Source organism: Mirounga angustirostris, unplaced genomic scaffold, assembly GCF_029215605.1.
Source record: "Mirounga angustirostris isolate CCGP_5_RB_7025 unplaced genomic scaffold, mMirAng1.0.hap1 SCAF_1, whole genome shotgun sequence".
NCBI classification, from domain to species: Eukaryota; Metazoa; Chordata; class Mammalia; order Carnivora; family Phocidae; genus Mirounga; species Mirounga angustirostris.
Genome location: NW_026991709.1, coordinates 159,780,154 through 159,795,020, shown reverse-complemented (window position 1 = coordinate 159,795,020; position 14,867 = coordinate 159,780,154). Strand labels below are relative to the sequence as shown.

At 41.2% G+C, this 14,867-nt stretch overlaps 1 protein-coding gene across 1 annotated transcript in view; it reads right to left on the bottom strand.

Moving 5' to 3' along the window:
- CFAP92 (cilia and flagella associated protein 92 (putative)) overlaps positions 1 to 14,867 on the bottom strand; it is a 62,578-nt gene that overhangs the window by 2,378 nt on the left and 45,333 nt on the right. The window contains exons 12-14 of the mRNA XM_064591456.1: positions 2,254 to 2,418; positions 1,261 to 1,473; positions 1,036 to 1,180 (exon numbers count right to left, since the gene is read on the bottom strand). Coding sequence (XP_064447526.1) covers positions 1,036 to 1,180; positions 1,261 to 1,473; positions 2,254 to 2,418 — 523 coding nt within the window. The remainder of the gene's footprint in view (positions 1 to 1,035; positions 1,181 to 1,260; positions 1,474 to 2,253; positions 2,419 to 14,867) is intronic.

Genomic DNA, 14,867 nt, shown 5'->3' with positions numbered 1-14,867 from the left:
GTGGAGCCCAGCGGCAGCACTTGGGCCAAGGAGGCAATCTGGCATTGCTGGGCTGGACCACGCCAACAGGTAGCAGGAGACCTTCACGCCACCCCAGAACCCGGAGCCTGTTCTGAAGGGAGGCAGCAAGGGCCAGACAGTGGGGGAGACAAATTTCAGCAGCTTGTTGGCACTTCCTCCTGTTTCATGGAGCTGTTACCAGCTGCCCTCAGGGGTTGGGGGAGGAAAGAAATCCATTTTGTTTATCTGCTCTGGCTTTCTGAGAAAGGTTTCTCTGGCAGACCTTGTCCATAGATAAACTCCTCTCTCTTTCTCCCTGAACAAAGTTTCTGGCAACCAGCAAATTTAGGTTCTCTGTCAACCTGTAAATGATCTGGAGGCCCATCTTCATAAACAGAAGGACGAGAGGGACCCGTGCTTCTAGCCTCCCTCCCCCACACGGAAATGGCAACATCATGGAGCAGGAAGGGAGTTAGAAGGTCCCAGAGGTGCCCAGAGCCTCTGCTCCCAGCTGCTGGCCAGGCATCTAGACATGGGTAATGTGTGTTGGGGCTCAGAAAGCCCTTAGACTGATCTCCCAACTTAGGTGTTTTATAGCTAAGAAACCAGGCCCAGAGAGGTGCCTGGGTGGCTCAGTTGGGTAAGCGAGCAGCTGTTGATTTTGGCTCAGGCCATGATCTCAGGATCATGGGTTCAAGCCCTGTGTTAGGCTCCACGCTCAGCGAGGAGTCAGCTTGAGGATTCTCTTTCTGCCCCGCCCCCACTTGCACATGCACATGCTCTCTCAAACCATCTGGTGTGGTTCCAGGGACCAGGAGCAGTGAAGGGACTTGCCCAACGTCATCCAGCAAGTTAGTATTACAGCTGGAGCTAGAATCCAGGGCTCCTGAGTTCCAGCCCAGCACATTAATGCCAGACCTATTCTGACTCAACTTCCTAGCTTTGGGTAAAACAAAAAGGCCAGAGATGCGAAGCAGCAGAAATCCTGACTGCACGCAGCGTCAGGAGGCTCCACCTTGCAGAGGTCGCTGTTACCTGTTGCAGGCCTTGGCGCTGGGGGAGGGGGCAGCTCAAAGAAAAGCGGTGGCTTCTTATACAGGTCAAAGTCCTGCTGGCGCCGGTCCCAACTCCACCTCTCTCGATCCAGCACGTTAGCAAACCGGGCATTTTCCCTCCACTCCTACATGGCAAACACCCCAGTAAGTTAGGAGGGAGGGCCCTGCAGACACCCCACCTGAGGCCCCACCCCACCCTGTGGACCTCGTTCAGCTCTGCGATGGTGCCAGTGGGCGGCAGTCTGGGGTGACGGTTGCTTTCAGGGCTTCTGTGAAGACCTGTCAGTTGGAATCCGTTGGCTGTGAGCCAGGCCTGGCGGGATTTCTTCTTGGCTTTCTTCTCCTCTTCCTCTGAGTCCTGAGGCTCCACCATGGCTGAGAGGTACTTCTGGGAGTACGTGAATCTCTTCTGTGGCTCCTGGAAACAAGGGGCAGACACGAGGATGGAAGGGCTGATAGCAGCCATGGTTGGGGCTGACTGGCCCTCTGATCTCCAAGCAAGCATCAGAAACGGTGGCACATTGGGGCATAATGACATGACAGTTCCTGACAACATAGCTGGCGATCCAGCTTTTGTGGCATATACACGGAAGATTATGACCTCAAGCAGCAAGGACTGCCATCCCTGCCCATGGTCACCTTTTAGTGCTGACTACATCGGGAGTGTCACCTTCTCTCCAGAGCCCCCAAGATGGTCTGTCAGCTTCCTTTGTGAACGAAAGCTGCAGTGAGGAGAGAGAACAGAAGGTGGCAGGGAAAGGTGGCTGGGACCCCAGTTCAGAATAACTGAACTGTGAGGGTCACGTTCCTGTTCTCTTTGACAGAGCAGCCCTTCTCTAAAGCTAACATGTTGGAAGCCTGCTAAGGCTTTTCCTTTGGGGTGGCAGCAATGAAATGCTTTCCAGAGGTGAGGACCCTGCACTTGTTTGCAGCCAGGTACATATGAGTCTATGTTGAGGATCTCTCGGCTCACCCTTGTGTGTGGAGGATTCCCATAGAGTGTGGGAACAGAACACGTCTCCCCCCCAGTACGTGGTTCCCTTGTCTCCTTCCTCTCGCTGGTTGGCAGGATCCCCTGCTGACCTCCAGGCAGTATGGTCAAAAGTGGAAAGAGCTCACTGGATTAGCCAAATAACTTTTCTGTCTGGAGTTAGATAAGCATTGACTGCCTGCCTCCCTCTCTGGGCCTCTCACTCACCTTGGCCATCTCTCGATACAGCTCCTTCTTAGCAAGCCCTGTGGAGTTCAGGGTCTGGATACTGTAGTTATAAACAGCGTCTTTGGCAGGGGCTGAAATTCTGATCACCTTCACCACAGACTTTGAAGGCTTCTTGCTAACCTGGTAGGCTCCAGTAATATTTTTCTGAAGAAAGAGACACCAGTCATTACACACAGGCCCCTGAACACCAGCTGCCGGCTTGGGGTGAGCAAGGTGATCTGTGGGACATGGCCACAGTGCAGGTATCACATCTCGAATTCGGGAGCTGCCATTCCATCACAGAACCCTACCAAAGGGCCATCTGCTCCAACCCCTCACTGTCCGTGGTGGAAGTCAGGGCCAGAAATGAGATTTGCCTAAGGTCAAAGTAACTGGAATACACAACACCCAGCCACAGATAGCATTTGGGGCTCAGATGGTCAGAAGTGGGAGAAGCTTTTGTGGCATATACACGGAAGATTATGACCTCAAGCAGCAAGGACTGCCATCCCTGCCCATGGTCACCTTTTAGTGCTGACTACATTGTGAGTGTCACCTTCTCTCCAGAGCCCCCAAGATGGTCTGTCAGCTTCCTTTGTGAATGAAAGCTGCAGTGAGGAGAGAGAACAGAAGGTGGCAGGGAAAGGTGGCTGGGACCCCAAAAAGAAAGAGTTAAACTCTTAAGTACGGTGTAGCGTAGCTTGCCCATCACTTGCCTATTAACCTTCAGCAAAATCACCATCTTTTGCTTTGGAAAAAAAAAATTCTTTTTTTAAGCTGAAGATGGTGACCTTGACTCACATTAACCACTTCTTTAGGCCAAGCCCCAGTGTCTTAGCTTTGGAATCTTCGAGGAGTTTCTGTAAAGAATGCAAGATAATCAAGGGAAAGATTCAATAAATCTGTGACTCACACATAGGAGTGAAAAGTCAAGGCAACAAGACTCCTACAGCTGGGAGCAACAGGGCCTGAGGCAGAGACAGGGACAAAACTTCGGCCTGTGGGCACCTTCAAGAGGACTATGCCAGAGGGGCCATCTAAGCTGGGGCCTTGTAATGGCACACACACAGCTTTAATCAGAGCATCGAGTGTTCTGTCCAGTTCTTCTAGGTGTTTTCAGTGGGAGGGTTGGTTTGAATGAGTCCATCTCCTTTCACAAAAGTGCAAGTCCCCTGCTCCTTCCAAACCTTAGAGCTAGTGTATTACGACTGAGGGAGACAGTTCTCCTTTCATGATACTTCTTCCTTAGAGTTTAAAATGGAAGTTCTGGCCGAAAGAGATCACATGGTGAGGTGAGAACAGTGGTCAGAAGTTCTGGACACCTGGGGTTCCCTGCCCTGGAGCTGAGGGCTGCAGGGAAATTTGGAATCCACAGCCAAAGGAACTAGATGCCTGAGAAGTAGAACCAGCATAAAAGACCACAGACACAAACTGAACTGAAGCCAAGCTACTGGAAGAGATGGGGTAAAAATTTAAGGCAAATGTAATAATCATTCTTAAAAGCAGCTGATTAAAGAAACGCAAATAGTGGGTGTAAAACATTAGAGTTGAAATAAAGGGCGCAAGCGAGCGAGACGCCCCGTGGAAGTGGGGCAGCTGTAGAACAAATTAGTGGACTGGGAACCAGCTTGAGATAAAATTAGAAAGCCTGAATTTAGAGACTGGGAACCGAAGTGGGAACATCCAAATAACAGAAGCCCCAAAAGGAAGGGGAAAGCAGGAGTAGGAGATTTTAAGAAAGCAGGAGCCTCAGAATAGATAAGGAAAATGCCAGGCCTGGGCACACAGTGACTTGTAAGACCACAAGGGCAAAGACAGATGTTGAAAACGGCCAGAGAACGAGCAGGCCACCTGTGAACAGCACTGTGAACAAGGTGAAGAACTTGAAGCTAAGGCTGCACACCCAGGCAAAACGGCCATTCGCTGACAGCAGTGTCAGGTGTACAAGGCTTGGGAAGTTTGTGCAGAGACTTTCCTTTGAAAATCCACTCGGGGGCGCCTGGGTGGCTCAGTCGGTTAAGCGACTGCCTTCGACTCAGGTCATGATCCTGGAGTCCCCGGATCGAGTCCCGCATCGGGCTCCCGAGTCTGCTTCTCCCTCTGACCCTCCCCCCTCTCATGCTCTCTATCTCATTCTCTCTCTCAAATAAATAAATAAAATCTTAAAAAAAAAAAAGAAAATACACTCGGAAAAGATCCAAAAGGGAGGAGGAAAACCCAGGAGTATTTGGACAAAGGTAGCAAGTAATGGTGTCCAGTATCCTAGTAGTTTTCTTTCTGAAAAGGACCAAGGAAGGTATAATAACCTAGAACTGGAATTCTGGAGACTGATATATAAAAGGGATGGTAGGGTGTGAGTAGGAAAAGATAAAAGGGGCTCTAAATGTGTTATTTGGCTTATACAAAATTTAATATAAAAAGTCTCAGAATTCAGTAGGAATATATCAAAATGAATGTGGCCTTTAGGACAACCACCTTAGAAACAAGGAATGCAAACTTTTAAATCAGAAAAAAAACCTGGTTTGTCAAAAGAACCAAATAGAAGGAATTTAAAAGAAAATGAGGTGGTCCCTCAAAAGCCTAACCTAACAATATTCTCAGTAAACGGGTTGTTTGCCAATTAATCTCAGATTTAAAAAAAAACAAAAACTAACAGTATGCTGTTTATAAAAACTGCTTTAGGGGCACGTGGCCGGCTCAGTCAGTAGAACATGGGACTCTTGATCTCAGGGTCATGAGTTCAAAACGCACCACACTGGGTGTAGCGATTACTTACAAAATAAATATTTTTTTTGTAAGATTTTTATTTATTTGACAGAGAGAGAGAGACAGCGAGAACAGGAACACAAGCAGGGGGAGTGGGAGAGGAAGAAGCAGGCCTCCCGCAGAGCAGGGAGCCCGATGTGGGGCTCGATCCCAGGACCCTGGGATCATGACCTGAGCCCAAGGCAGACGCTTAATGACTGAGCCACCCAGGTGCCCCCAAAATAAATCTTTTAAAAACTTTTAGACAAAAAGATACAGGGTTGGAATTAAAGGGTGGGAGAATATAAACTAGGCAAAAAGGAATCACAAAGCCAAGACAAGCAAAACTGGAGTGGCATTCTTAATATCAGACCACATAATTCTAGATAAAAATCTATCAAGAGGCCACAAAAGACATTGTATATTGAGAAAAAAAGCAAGGAGGTATAACTATCATGAGCATCCCTGTGCACCTAACAATGGTTTCAAAATATATTAAGCAACAACTGACAGGATTGCAGAGAGAAACGGACATCTGCTTGACATCACTGTAGAGCGAGCGAAGAACTCAGGATTTGAGGGGCCAAGAATCTGGAGAGCAGAAGTACATTGAATCTTTTTTTCCTTCCCTATACAGTTTGCTCTCAAAGTATTTGCTGATTCCTAAATTGCACGTGAATAAGATGAATGAAGCAGATAAAAAGACCCCAAGCAGAAAAAGCAGCTAAGAGGTTCAAATGTTAAGCAGATATTTTGGAAAATGTCATCATGCTAGGGAAACAAAAACTGGATTTCAGAGTGCACAGTTCAGAATTCAGAAAATCTATGCTTTAGAAATATGGGCAAAGAAGGGATAAACCTCTTTAAGAGAATTTGTCCTTTATTTGCCTGCTACGAGAAAATTAAATCCTCTCCGGAAGAAGATATCATGAAGAGCCTCTACAATTTTTCCTATGCATTGTTCACCATTTAATGGAAACACCCCAAGGCAATCTACTGATTCAATATAATCCCTATGCAAATTCCAATGGCATTTTTCACAGAACAATTCTAAAATTTTTATGGAACCACAAAAGACCCTGAATAGCCAAAGCAATCTTGAAAAAGAACAAAACTGGAGGCATCATTTCCTGATTCAACTAACTATATTACAAAGCTATAGTAATCAAAGAAGTGCAGTATTGCCATAAAAACATACAAGTCAATGGAATAGAATAGAGAGCCCAGAAATAAACCCACATATATGCAATTTACAACAAAGGAGCCAATAATCTACAATGGAGAAAGGACAGTCTTCAATAAATGGTTCTGGGAAAATAGGACTGTCATATACAAAAAAAAAAAAAGGAAATTGGACCACTATCTTACGCCATCCACAAAATCAACTCAAAATGTATTAAAGACTTGAACCTAAGACCTGAAACTAATAAAGTTCCTAGAAGAAAACAATAGGTAGTTAGCTCCTTGACATCAGTCTTAGCAGTGATTTTTTTTTTTTTTTTGATTTGACACTAAAAGCAAAAATAAAGAACTGGGACAACATCGAACTAAAAAACTTCTGCACAGCAAAAGAAACGAACAAAATGAAAAGGGAACTTACTGAATGGGAGAAGGCATTTACAAGTGATATAACCTGTAAGGGGTTAATATCCAAAATAAAGAACTCCTATAATGCAATAGCGAAAAACCAAAAGATAACAAAACATACCTGATTAAAAAATAGGCAGAGGATCTGAATAGACATTTTTCCAGAGAAGATATGCAAATGGCCAACAGGTAAGTGAAAAAGTGCTTAACATCACTAATCGTCAGGGAAGTGGAAATCAAAACCACAAAGAGATTTCACCTCACACTTCGACTATTATTAAAAAGACAAGAAATGGGACGCCTGGGAGGCTCAGTTGGTTAAGCGACTGCCTTCGATGCAGGTCATGATCTTGGAGTCCCAGGATGGAGTCCCGCATTGGGCTCCCTGCTGTCAGCAGGGAGTCTGCTTCTCCCTCTGACCCTCCCCCCTCTCATGCTCTCTCTATCTCATTCTCGAATTTCAATTAAATAAAATCTTAAAAAAAAAAAAAGACAAGAAATAACAGGTACTGACAAGGGTGTGGAGAAAATGGAACATGGTGCACTCTTGATAGGAATGTAAATTGGTGCAGCCACTATGGAAATAGTATGAAGGATCCTCAAAGTTAGAAATACCATGTGATTCAGCAATTCCACTTCTGGTTATTCATCTGAAGGAAACAAAACACTAACTGAAAAAGATAAATGCACCCCCATGTTCATTGCAGCATTATTTACAACAGCCGAGACATGGAAGAAACCTAAGTGTCTATCAATGGGTGAATGGACAAAGAAGATGGAGTGTGTGTGTGTGCACGCACGTGTACGTGCATGTGTGTATATCCAATGCAATATTACTCAGCCATAAAATAGAAGGAAATCTTGCCTTCTGTGACAATATAGATGGGCCTTGAGGGCATTATGCTAAAATAAGACAGATACTGAGTGAACTCGAGGAATCTAAAAACTGTGAGCTCAGACATACACAACAGATTGGTGGTTGCTGGAGGTGGAGAGTGGGTGAGTTGGATAAATGTGGTCAAAAGAGACAAACTTCCAGTTATACAATAAGTAAATCACGGGGATGTCATGTATAGCATGGTAATTGTAGTTAATAGTGCTGTATTGTATATTTGGAGTTTGCTAAGAAAGTAGATCTCAAGATAGTAGTTAACTGGTCAGAAGCATGGTACTTTCTGGATTGATAGAATCAACACCCTGATCTGTGTGATGGTTTCATAGATATGTACGTAGATAAAAATGAGGCTGTATACCTAAGATTTATTAATTTTACTATATTTAATGTATACATCTAAAAAGTAGTACCAGAGACAAAAAGACCTATCATATTTATAAAAGAAATCAACAGGATAAAGCAATCTGAAATTTGTGTATATTTAAAACATAAGCTTGGCAGATATAAAGCAAAAACAGGAAAGGATAAAGAAATCTGTAATCATATTTGGAGATTTTTTTTTTTAAGATTTTATTTATTTATTTGAGACAGAGAATGAGAGAGAGAGAGAGCACATGAGAGGGGGGAGGGTCAGAGGGAGAAGCAGGCTCCCTGCCGAGCAGGGAGCCCGATGCGGGACTCGATCCAGGGACTCCAGGATCATGACCCGAGTCGAAGGCAGTCGCTTAACCAACTGAGCCACCCAGGCGCCCATATTTGGAGATTTTAATAGACTTCCCCTAGTAACTGAGAGAAGAGACAAAATTTAAAGATAAGGATATAGATTGGGGGGGGGCGGGAAACACCAAAGTTGATGTATTTGGAACACTGTCAACAACTACAGGATACATTTTGTTTTTCAAGTACTCTGGAACACTTTCTAGGACTAACCTATTTTGGACCATAAATCAAATATCAACAAAAGATAGAAATTATACAGAATATATTCTCTGATAATGCAGTCAAGGTAGAACTGAATAACAAAAAGAGGTAACAAAAATCCTGAAGTATTTGGAAATTGTGTATACTATTAAGTAACCCATGGGTCAAAGAACAAATGAAAATGGAAAATAGAAAATATTTTTAACTGAGTCATCATGAAAATATGATGTTTAAAAACTTGGGGGATGCACTGGGGCGCCTGGGTGGCTCAGTCATTAAGTGTCTGCCTTCAGCCCAGGTCATGATCCCAGGGTCCTGGGATTGAGCCCCGCATCGAGCCCTGCGTCGGGCTCCCTGCTCAGCAGGAAGCCTGCTTCTCCCTCTCCCACTCCCCTTGCTTGTGTTCCTGCTGTCCCTATCTCTCTGTCAAATAAATAAATAAAAATCTTAAAAAAAAAAAAAAAACTTGGGAGGATGCACTTAATGTTCATAAGAAGTTTTTAGCCAAAATGAATGTTATAATAAAATGATTCCTGTCCCGGGGCGCCTGGGTGGCTCAGTCATTAAGCGTCTGCCTTCGGCTCAGGTCATGATCCCGGGGTCCTGGGATCGAGCCCCGCATCGGGCTCCCTGCTCTGCGGGAAGCCTGCTTCTCCCTCGCCCACTCCCCCTGCTTGTGTTCCCTTTCTTGCTGTGTCTCTCTCTGTCAAATAAATAAAATCTTTAAAAAAAAAAAAAAGATTCATGTCTAAAAATTATCTAAACGTCCATCTGAAGAAATTAGAAAAAGCAGAGCAAATTCAAGCCAACAAAAGTAGGAAGGAATAAGAGTAGAAATCAATTAAGTAGAAAATAAGTGTACAATATAGAAATAAAAAAAACAACAGAAATACTGATTATTTGAAGAAAATAATGCATTTGTAAGTGCAATTTCAATAAAGATCTCAAATACCCATAAACAAACTCATGTATAAAGAGCAACTTGATCTGACCGAATTGGCAGTATATATCACTGGGGAAGGGATGGGCTTTTAAGCAAAGGGCTGGTACCATTGATATGTAGAAGAAATGAAATCAGATTCCTACCTTCATACAAAAAGTAAATTCCAGGGGTGCCTAGGTGGCTCAGTCTGCCTTTGGCTCAGGTCATGATCTCAGGGTCCTGGGATTGAGCCCCATGTCAGGCTCCCTGTTCAGTGGACAGCCTGCTTCTCCCGTTCCCTCTGTGCCCCCCCACTCCCGCTAATGCTCTCTCCCTTCCTCGCTCTCACTCTATCTCAAATCTTTAAAGAAAAATAAATTCCAGATAAAATTTAAATATGATGAACAAAAATTTAAATCTTTTTAGAAGGAAACAATAGTTGTATGACTTTGGGATAGGAAAAGATTTTAAATAAGGCAAAAAATTTAAGTCATAAAAGAAATGGAAATTTTACAAAATAACTTTTGTCCGTTAAAAGACACCAGTAAGAGAGTGAAGTTAAGCACTAAAAGAGATTTGCAATGTTTATAAAATGCCATTGTTAGCACTGAGAACATTAAAATAAAACCACCTAAAGTTAAAAGGAACACATTTATAAATAAGAAATTACCAAATTTATGAAAACATATTCATAAATATGCACTAGTAAACAATGAAATGCAAATTAAAACCTTCATAGATACTATTATGCATTAGAGACTAGCAATAATTTAAGTCTAACTATAAGAGATGTGAGCATAAAGTAGCATAAAGTCATGCATGGTTGGCAGGTATATAATGGTATAAGCATTTTGGAAAAGAAAGTATTACCCAGACAAGCAGAAGTACAACGTAGCAATTCTAATCCTAAGTATACATCTCAAAAAAGTCTTGCATATCTATGTTAAAAATGTTTGTTTAAATAGCAAAACATAAGAATACAAATGCCCATTAACAAATTGTGGTATATTCCTACACTTAGACACATAAACATGGTTGAAGCAAAAATTAAAACTGCATAAGATTATATCCAGTATCATTCCATTTTTTAGCATTCAAAGATATGCAAATCTAAAAATGTTTATGGATATATATGCATGCAGTCTCAACTATACTGCAATAAAAAAATAAAATGAGCACACAAAAACATATAAACGTAGGCAGTAGGCCTTAAGAGAAAAGCAAGTGAGAGATGAAATTTAGGATAATGGTAACTTCTGGGTAAGAGCTAAGAGATGGGAAACTGCACACAAAAAACTATAAAAGTATTGATAATGCTTGATTTCTTGAGCTGGATAATGGGTTTATTATTTTTAACAGTGCACACACATGCTCTTATATGTATATTTAATAAAAGTTAACTTATTCATGAAAATAAAACGAACTCATGAGAATTTCTGTAAAGTAAAAACATGACTGAGGCAATTTAAAATTATAAATTAACATAGATGTCACAGGGGAAGATCAAATTAGAGAATTGGAAGGTAGAGCAGAATTCAATGTAAAATACCAACAAGTACAAATTAAAAGGGAAAACAAAATGGAGGAAAGCTCTTTAAGTTTCAGTGAAAAACAAGCTGCCACCTGGACATCTAGAGTGAACACTAAGGATTAAGAGAAAGTTGTAAAAGACTCCAGAGGAAATGATAGTTTGAAAAGGAAAAAGGGGGGTGCCTGGGTGCCTCAGTTGGTTAAGCGACTGCCTTCGGCTCAGGTCATGATCCCAGGGTCCTGGTATCGAGCCCCACATCGGGCTCCCTACTCGATGGGAAGCCTGCTTCTCCCTCTCCCACTCCTCCTGCTTGTGTTTCCTCTCTTGCTACCTGTCTCTCTGTGTCAAATAAATAAATAAAATCTTTAAAAAAACAAAAACTATAGAAATTATTTCAGAAATTTAAGGAAATATACAACAATGACTCAAGAAATAGACAACCTGAATAAGAGAGATTTTATAAAAAGCTAAATGAAGACTCTGAAGTTGTAAAGTACAGTAACTGAAATGAAAAATTCACTAGGGGGACATAACAGATTTAAGCTGACAAAGAATCTGAACCTAAAGATAGAGATTATCCAATCTGAGGATTGGAAACAAAAGAATTTTTTTATATTAATAGTGCCTGAAGACCTGTGGGACATTAAGTGAACCAACATGCACATAATGGAAGTCTGAGAAGGGGGAGGGAGGAAGAAGCAGAAAAAACTATTGAAGAAATTAAGGCCCGAAACATTAACCTATGGATCTAGGGAAGCTCAATGAACCCCAGGTGGGGTAAAGAGATCAAATGAGTCATTTAAAATTTACCCAAGAAAAGCTCAGGCTTAGATGGCTTCACTGGTTAGTTCTACCAAATACTGAGAGAATGAATGCCAACATTTCACATATTTCCAGAAAATAGAAGGGGAGGAAACACCAACTCATTTTACAGGGCCAATATTACATGGGTACCAAGGTCAGACAAAGCTATCACAAGAAAAATACAAAATATTAGCAAACTAAATTCAGAAATACACAGATAAAAGATCATGTGCCATGACCAAGTGGGATGTATCTCAGGAATGCAAGATTGTGTTAACATCCAAACATCACGTATGTAATACACTGTATAAAGGAGAGAACCTCAATATATGCAGAGAAAAATAATTTCTGATGTTTAAGCCACCCAACCTGTGGTAAGTTCTGTATGGCAATCTGCACAGACTAATGCAGGAAGGAAGGAAGGGTATTCAGATTGGGAAGGAAGAAGTAAAAGGGTCTTTACCCATGAATGACATGATCCAACTTCAAAAAATTTCAGGATATGAAAGCAATATACAAAAATCAATTGGATTTCTATATTCTTGCAACAATTCAAGAATTAAATGATTCCATTCATAACAGCATTAATTTCATGAGGTGTAAGGCTTGTATGTGACAACTACAAAACTTACTGAAGGATATTAAAGAAGACCCAAATAAAAGTATAAACATTCAATGTTTATGGATTAACAGCTTCAAAATTGACAGCATGGCAATTCTTCCTAAAATTGATCTATAGAATCAACACAAGCCTTATGAAAATCCCTGTAAGTTTGGTTTTGGGGGTTTTTGTTTTTGTTTTGTTTTTTGGTAGAAATTGGCAAATTATACAGAAATGTGAAGGACCCAAAATAGTCTAACAATTTTGAAAAAGAAGTTAAAGGACTTACACAACCCAATTTCAAAACTCCCTGTAAAGCTATAGTAATCAAGATGATGTGGGCCTGGTATAGACACCTAAGTCAATGGAATGTAATAACAGAGCCTAGAAATAAACTCTTGCATTTATGGTTAACTGATTCTTGACAAAGGTGCCAAGGCAATTCAATGGGGGGGGGGGATAGTTCATCTTTTTTGAAAAATGGTGCTAGAGGGGCACCTGGGTGGCACAGCTGGTTAGGAGTCCAACTCTCAGTTTCAGCTCAGGTCATGATCTCAGCGTCATGGGATCAAGACCCGCGTCAGGCTCTGTGCTCAGCAAGGAGTCTGCCTGAGATTCCCTCTCCCTCTGCCTCTTCCTCTGCCCCTCCCATGCATGCATGCTCTCTCTCAGATAAATAAATCTTAAAAAAAAGAAGTGGTGCTATCCACATGCAAAAAGATAAATTTAGACCCCTACCTTGCATCACACACACACGCACACACGCACACACACAAATTGGTCAAAATGGTTCAAAGGCCTAAAAGTAAGCTAACTCTAAATCGCCTAGAAGAAGGCATAAGAGAAAATCTTTGTGACCTTGGGTTAGGCAGAGCTCCTAACTATGTCACCAAAAGCATGATCAATAAGAGTAAAACACTGATAAATTGGAATTCATCAAAATTAAAAGCCTTCACACTTCAAGAGTTTTTCCTTACACAATTAAAAAAGTAAAGAGACAAGCCACAGATACAGAGAAAATATTTGCAAATCATAGTTTTGGTTAAGCAAATATACCCAGAATAAAAAACTTGCAACTCAACAAGAACACAACCTGATTTTAAAATGCATGTAAATATATGAAGTTACCAGAGATAAATCATTAATGAGTACATTAAGAGCTATCCAAAATCATTAATGATTATAACATGCAAGTTAAAACCACAGTCAGGTACCATTACACACACCCAATAGAATGGCTCTAATCAAAAAGACTGGCAATAACAAGAGTTGGTGAGGATGTGGAGAAACCAAAACCCTCATGCGCTGCGTTCTGCGGTGTAAAATGGTGCAACTTCATTGTAAAACTGCTTTAAAATTCCTTAAAATGTTAAATTTACCACATGACCCAGCAATTCTATATCTGGGTTTGTACCCAAGAGAAATGAAAACATTTTCATGTAACGATCTGTTTGCAAATGTTCATAGCAGCGATATTCATAATAGTCCCAAACTAGAAACAATACAAATTTCACCACGTGGGGAATGAGTAAATTAAAAATGTGATACATTCAATGAATGGAAGTTCAACAATTTAAAAAAGGAACTATCGATACATTCTGCAACATGGATGAACCTCAAGTGATGCTCAGTGAAAAAAGCCAGGCACAAAAGGTCACATATTGTCTGATTCCATTTACATGAAATGTCTAGAAATGGCAAATCTGTAGAGACAAAAAACAGATCAGTGGTTACCTGTGGCTGGAGGTGGGAGCAGGGATTGACTTTAAACAGGCAGAAGGAAAAACTTTATGGGGATGGAAATGTTCTAAAACTGGATTGTGATGGTTGTACAATTCCATACATTTACTTAAAAATTATTGATTAGGGATGCCTGGGTGGTTGAGTTGGTTGAGCGTCTGCCTTCAACTCAGATCATGATCCCAGGGTCCTGGGATTGAGTCCTGCATCAGGCTCCTAGCTCAGTGGGGAGCCGGCTTCTCCTCTGCCTGCAGCTCGCCCTGCTTGTGCTCTTTCCCTCTCTCTCTCTGACAAATTTAAAAAATCTTAAACTGCCAAACCAAATTTCTAAAAAAAAAATATTGATTTATATGCCTTACAATGATTAAATTTTATCATATGTAAATTACATCTCAGAGTAAAAATAGAACAAAATTAAATTATGGTTGGGTTTCAATGACTGATTATAGTATGGATAAGGTCATTTGAAATTAGCAATAACGAAAACAACAAACAATTTTTTAAAACTCTGGAACAATATTTCCAAGTGGTTTCAACAAAATATAGGTGATATGAAGATATTAAGTAAATTGTACAAACATATTATAAAATTTTGTACAGCCCTATTATTGTAAAATCTTCAAGACCCTTTGTTAAATGACATTAACAAAACAGTACTAACCCATAAATGGATGTGATATATTCATGTACTTGTGTGTGTGTGTGTGCCCACGTGTGTGTACATATGTAAGTGCACTGAGAAGGTAAAATAAGGGAGTAAGGGAAGATTGCTAACACTCTCAGTTGTTTGACTTTTTTATAGGCCTGTACCTCGGTCTTGTTTTGTAATTTATAAGGAATTTAAGGCAAATAACAATCAGAACATACA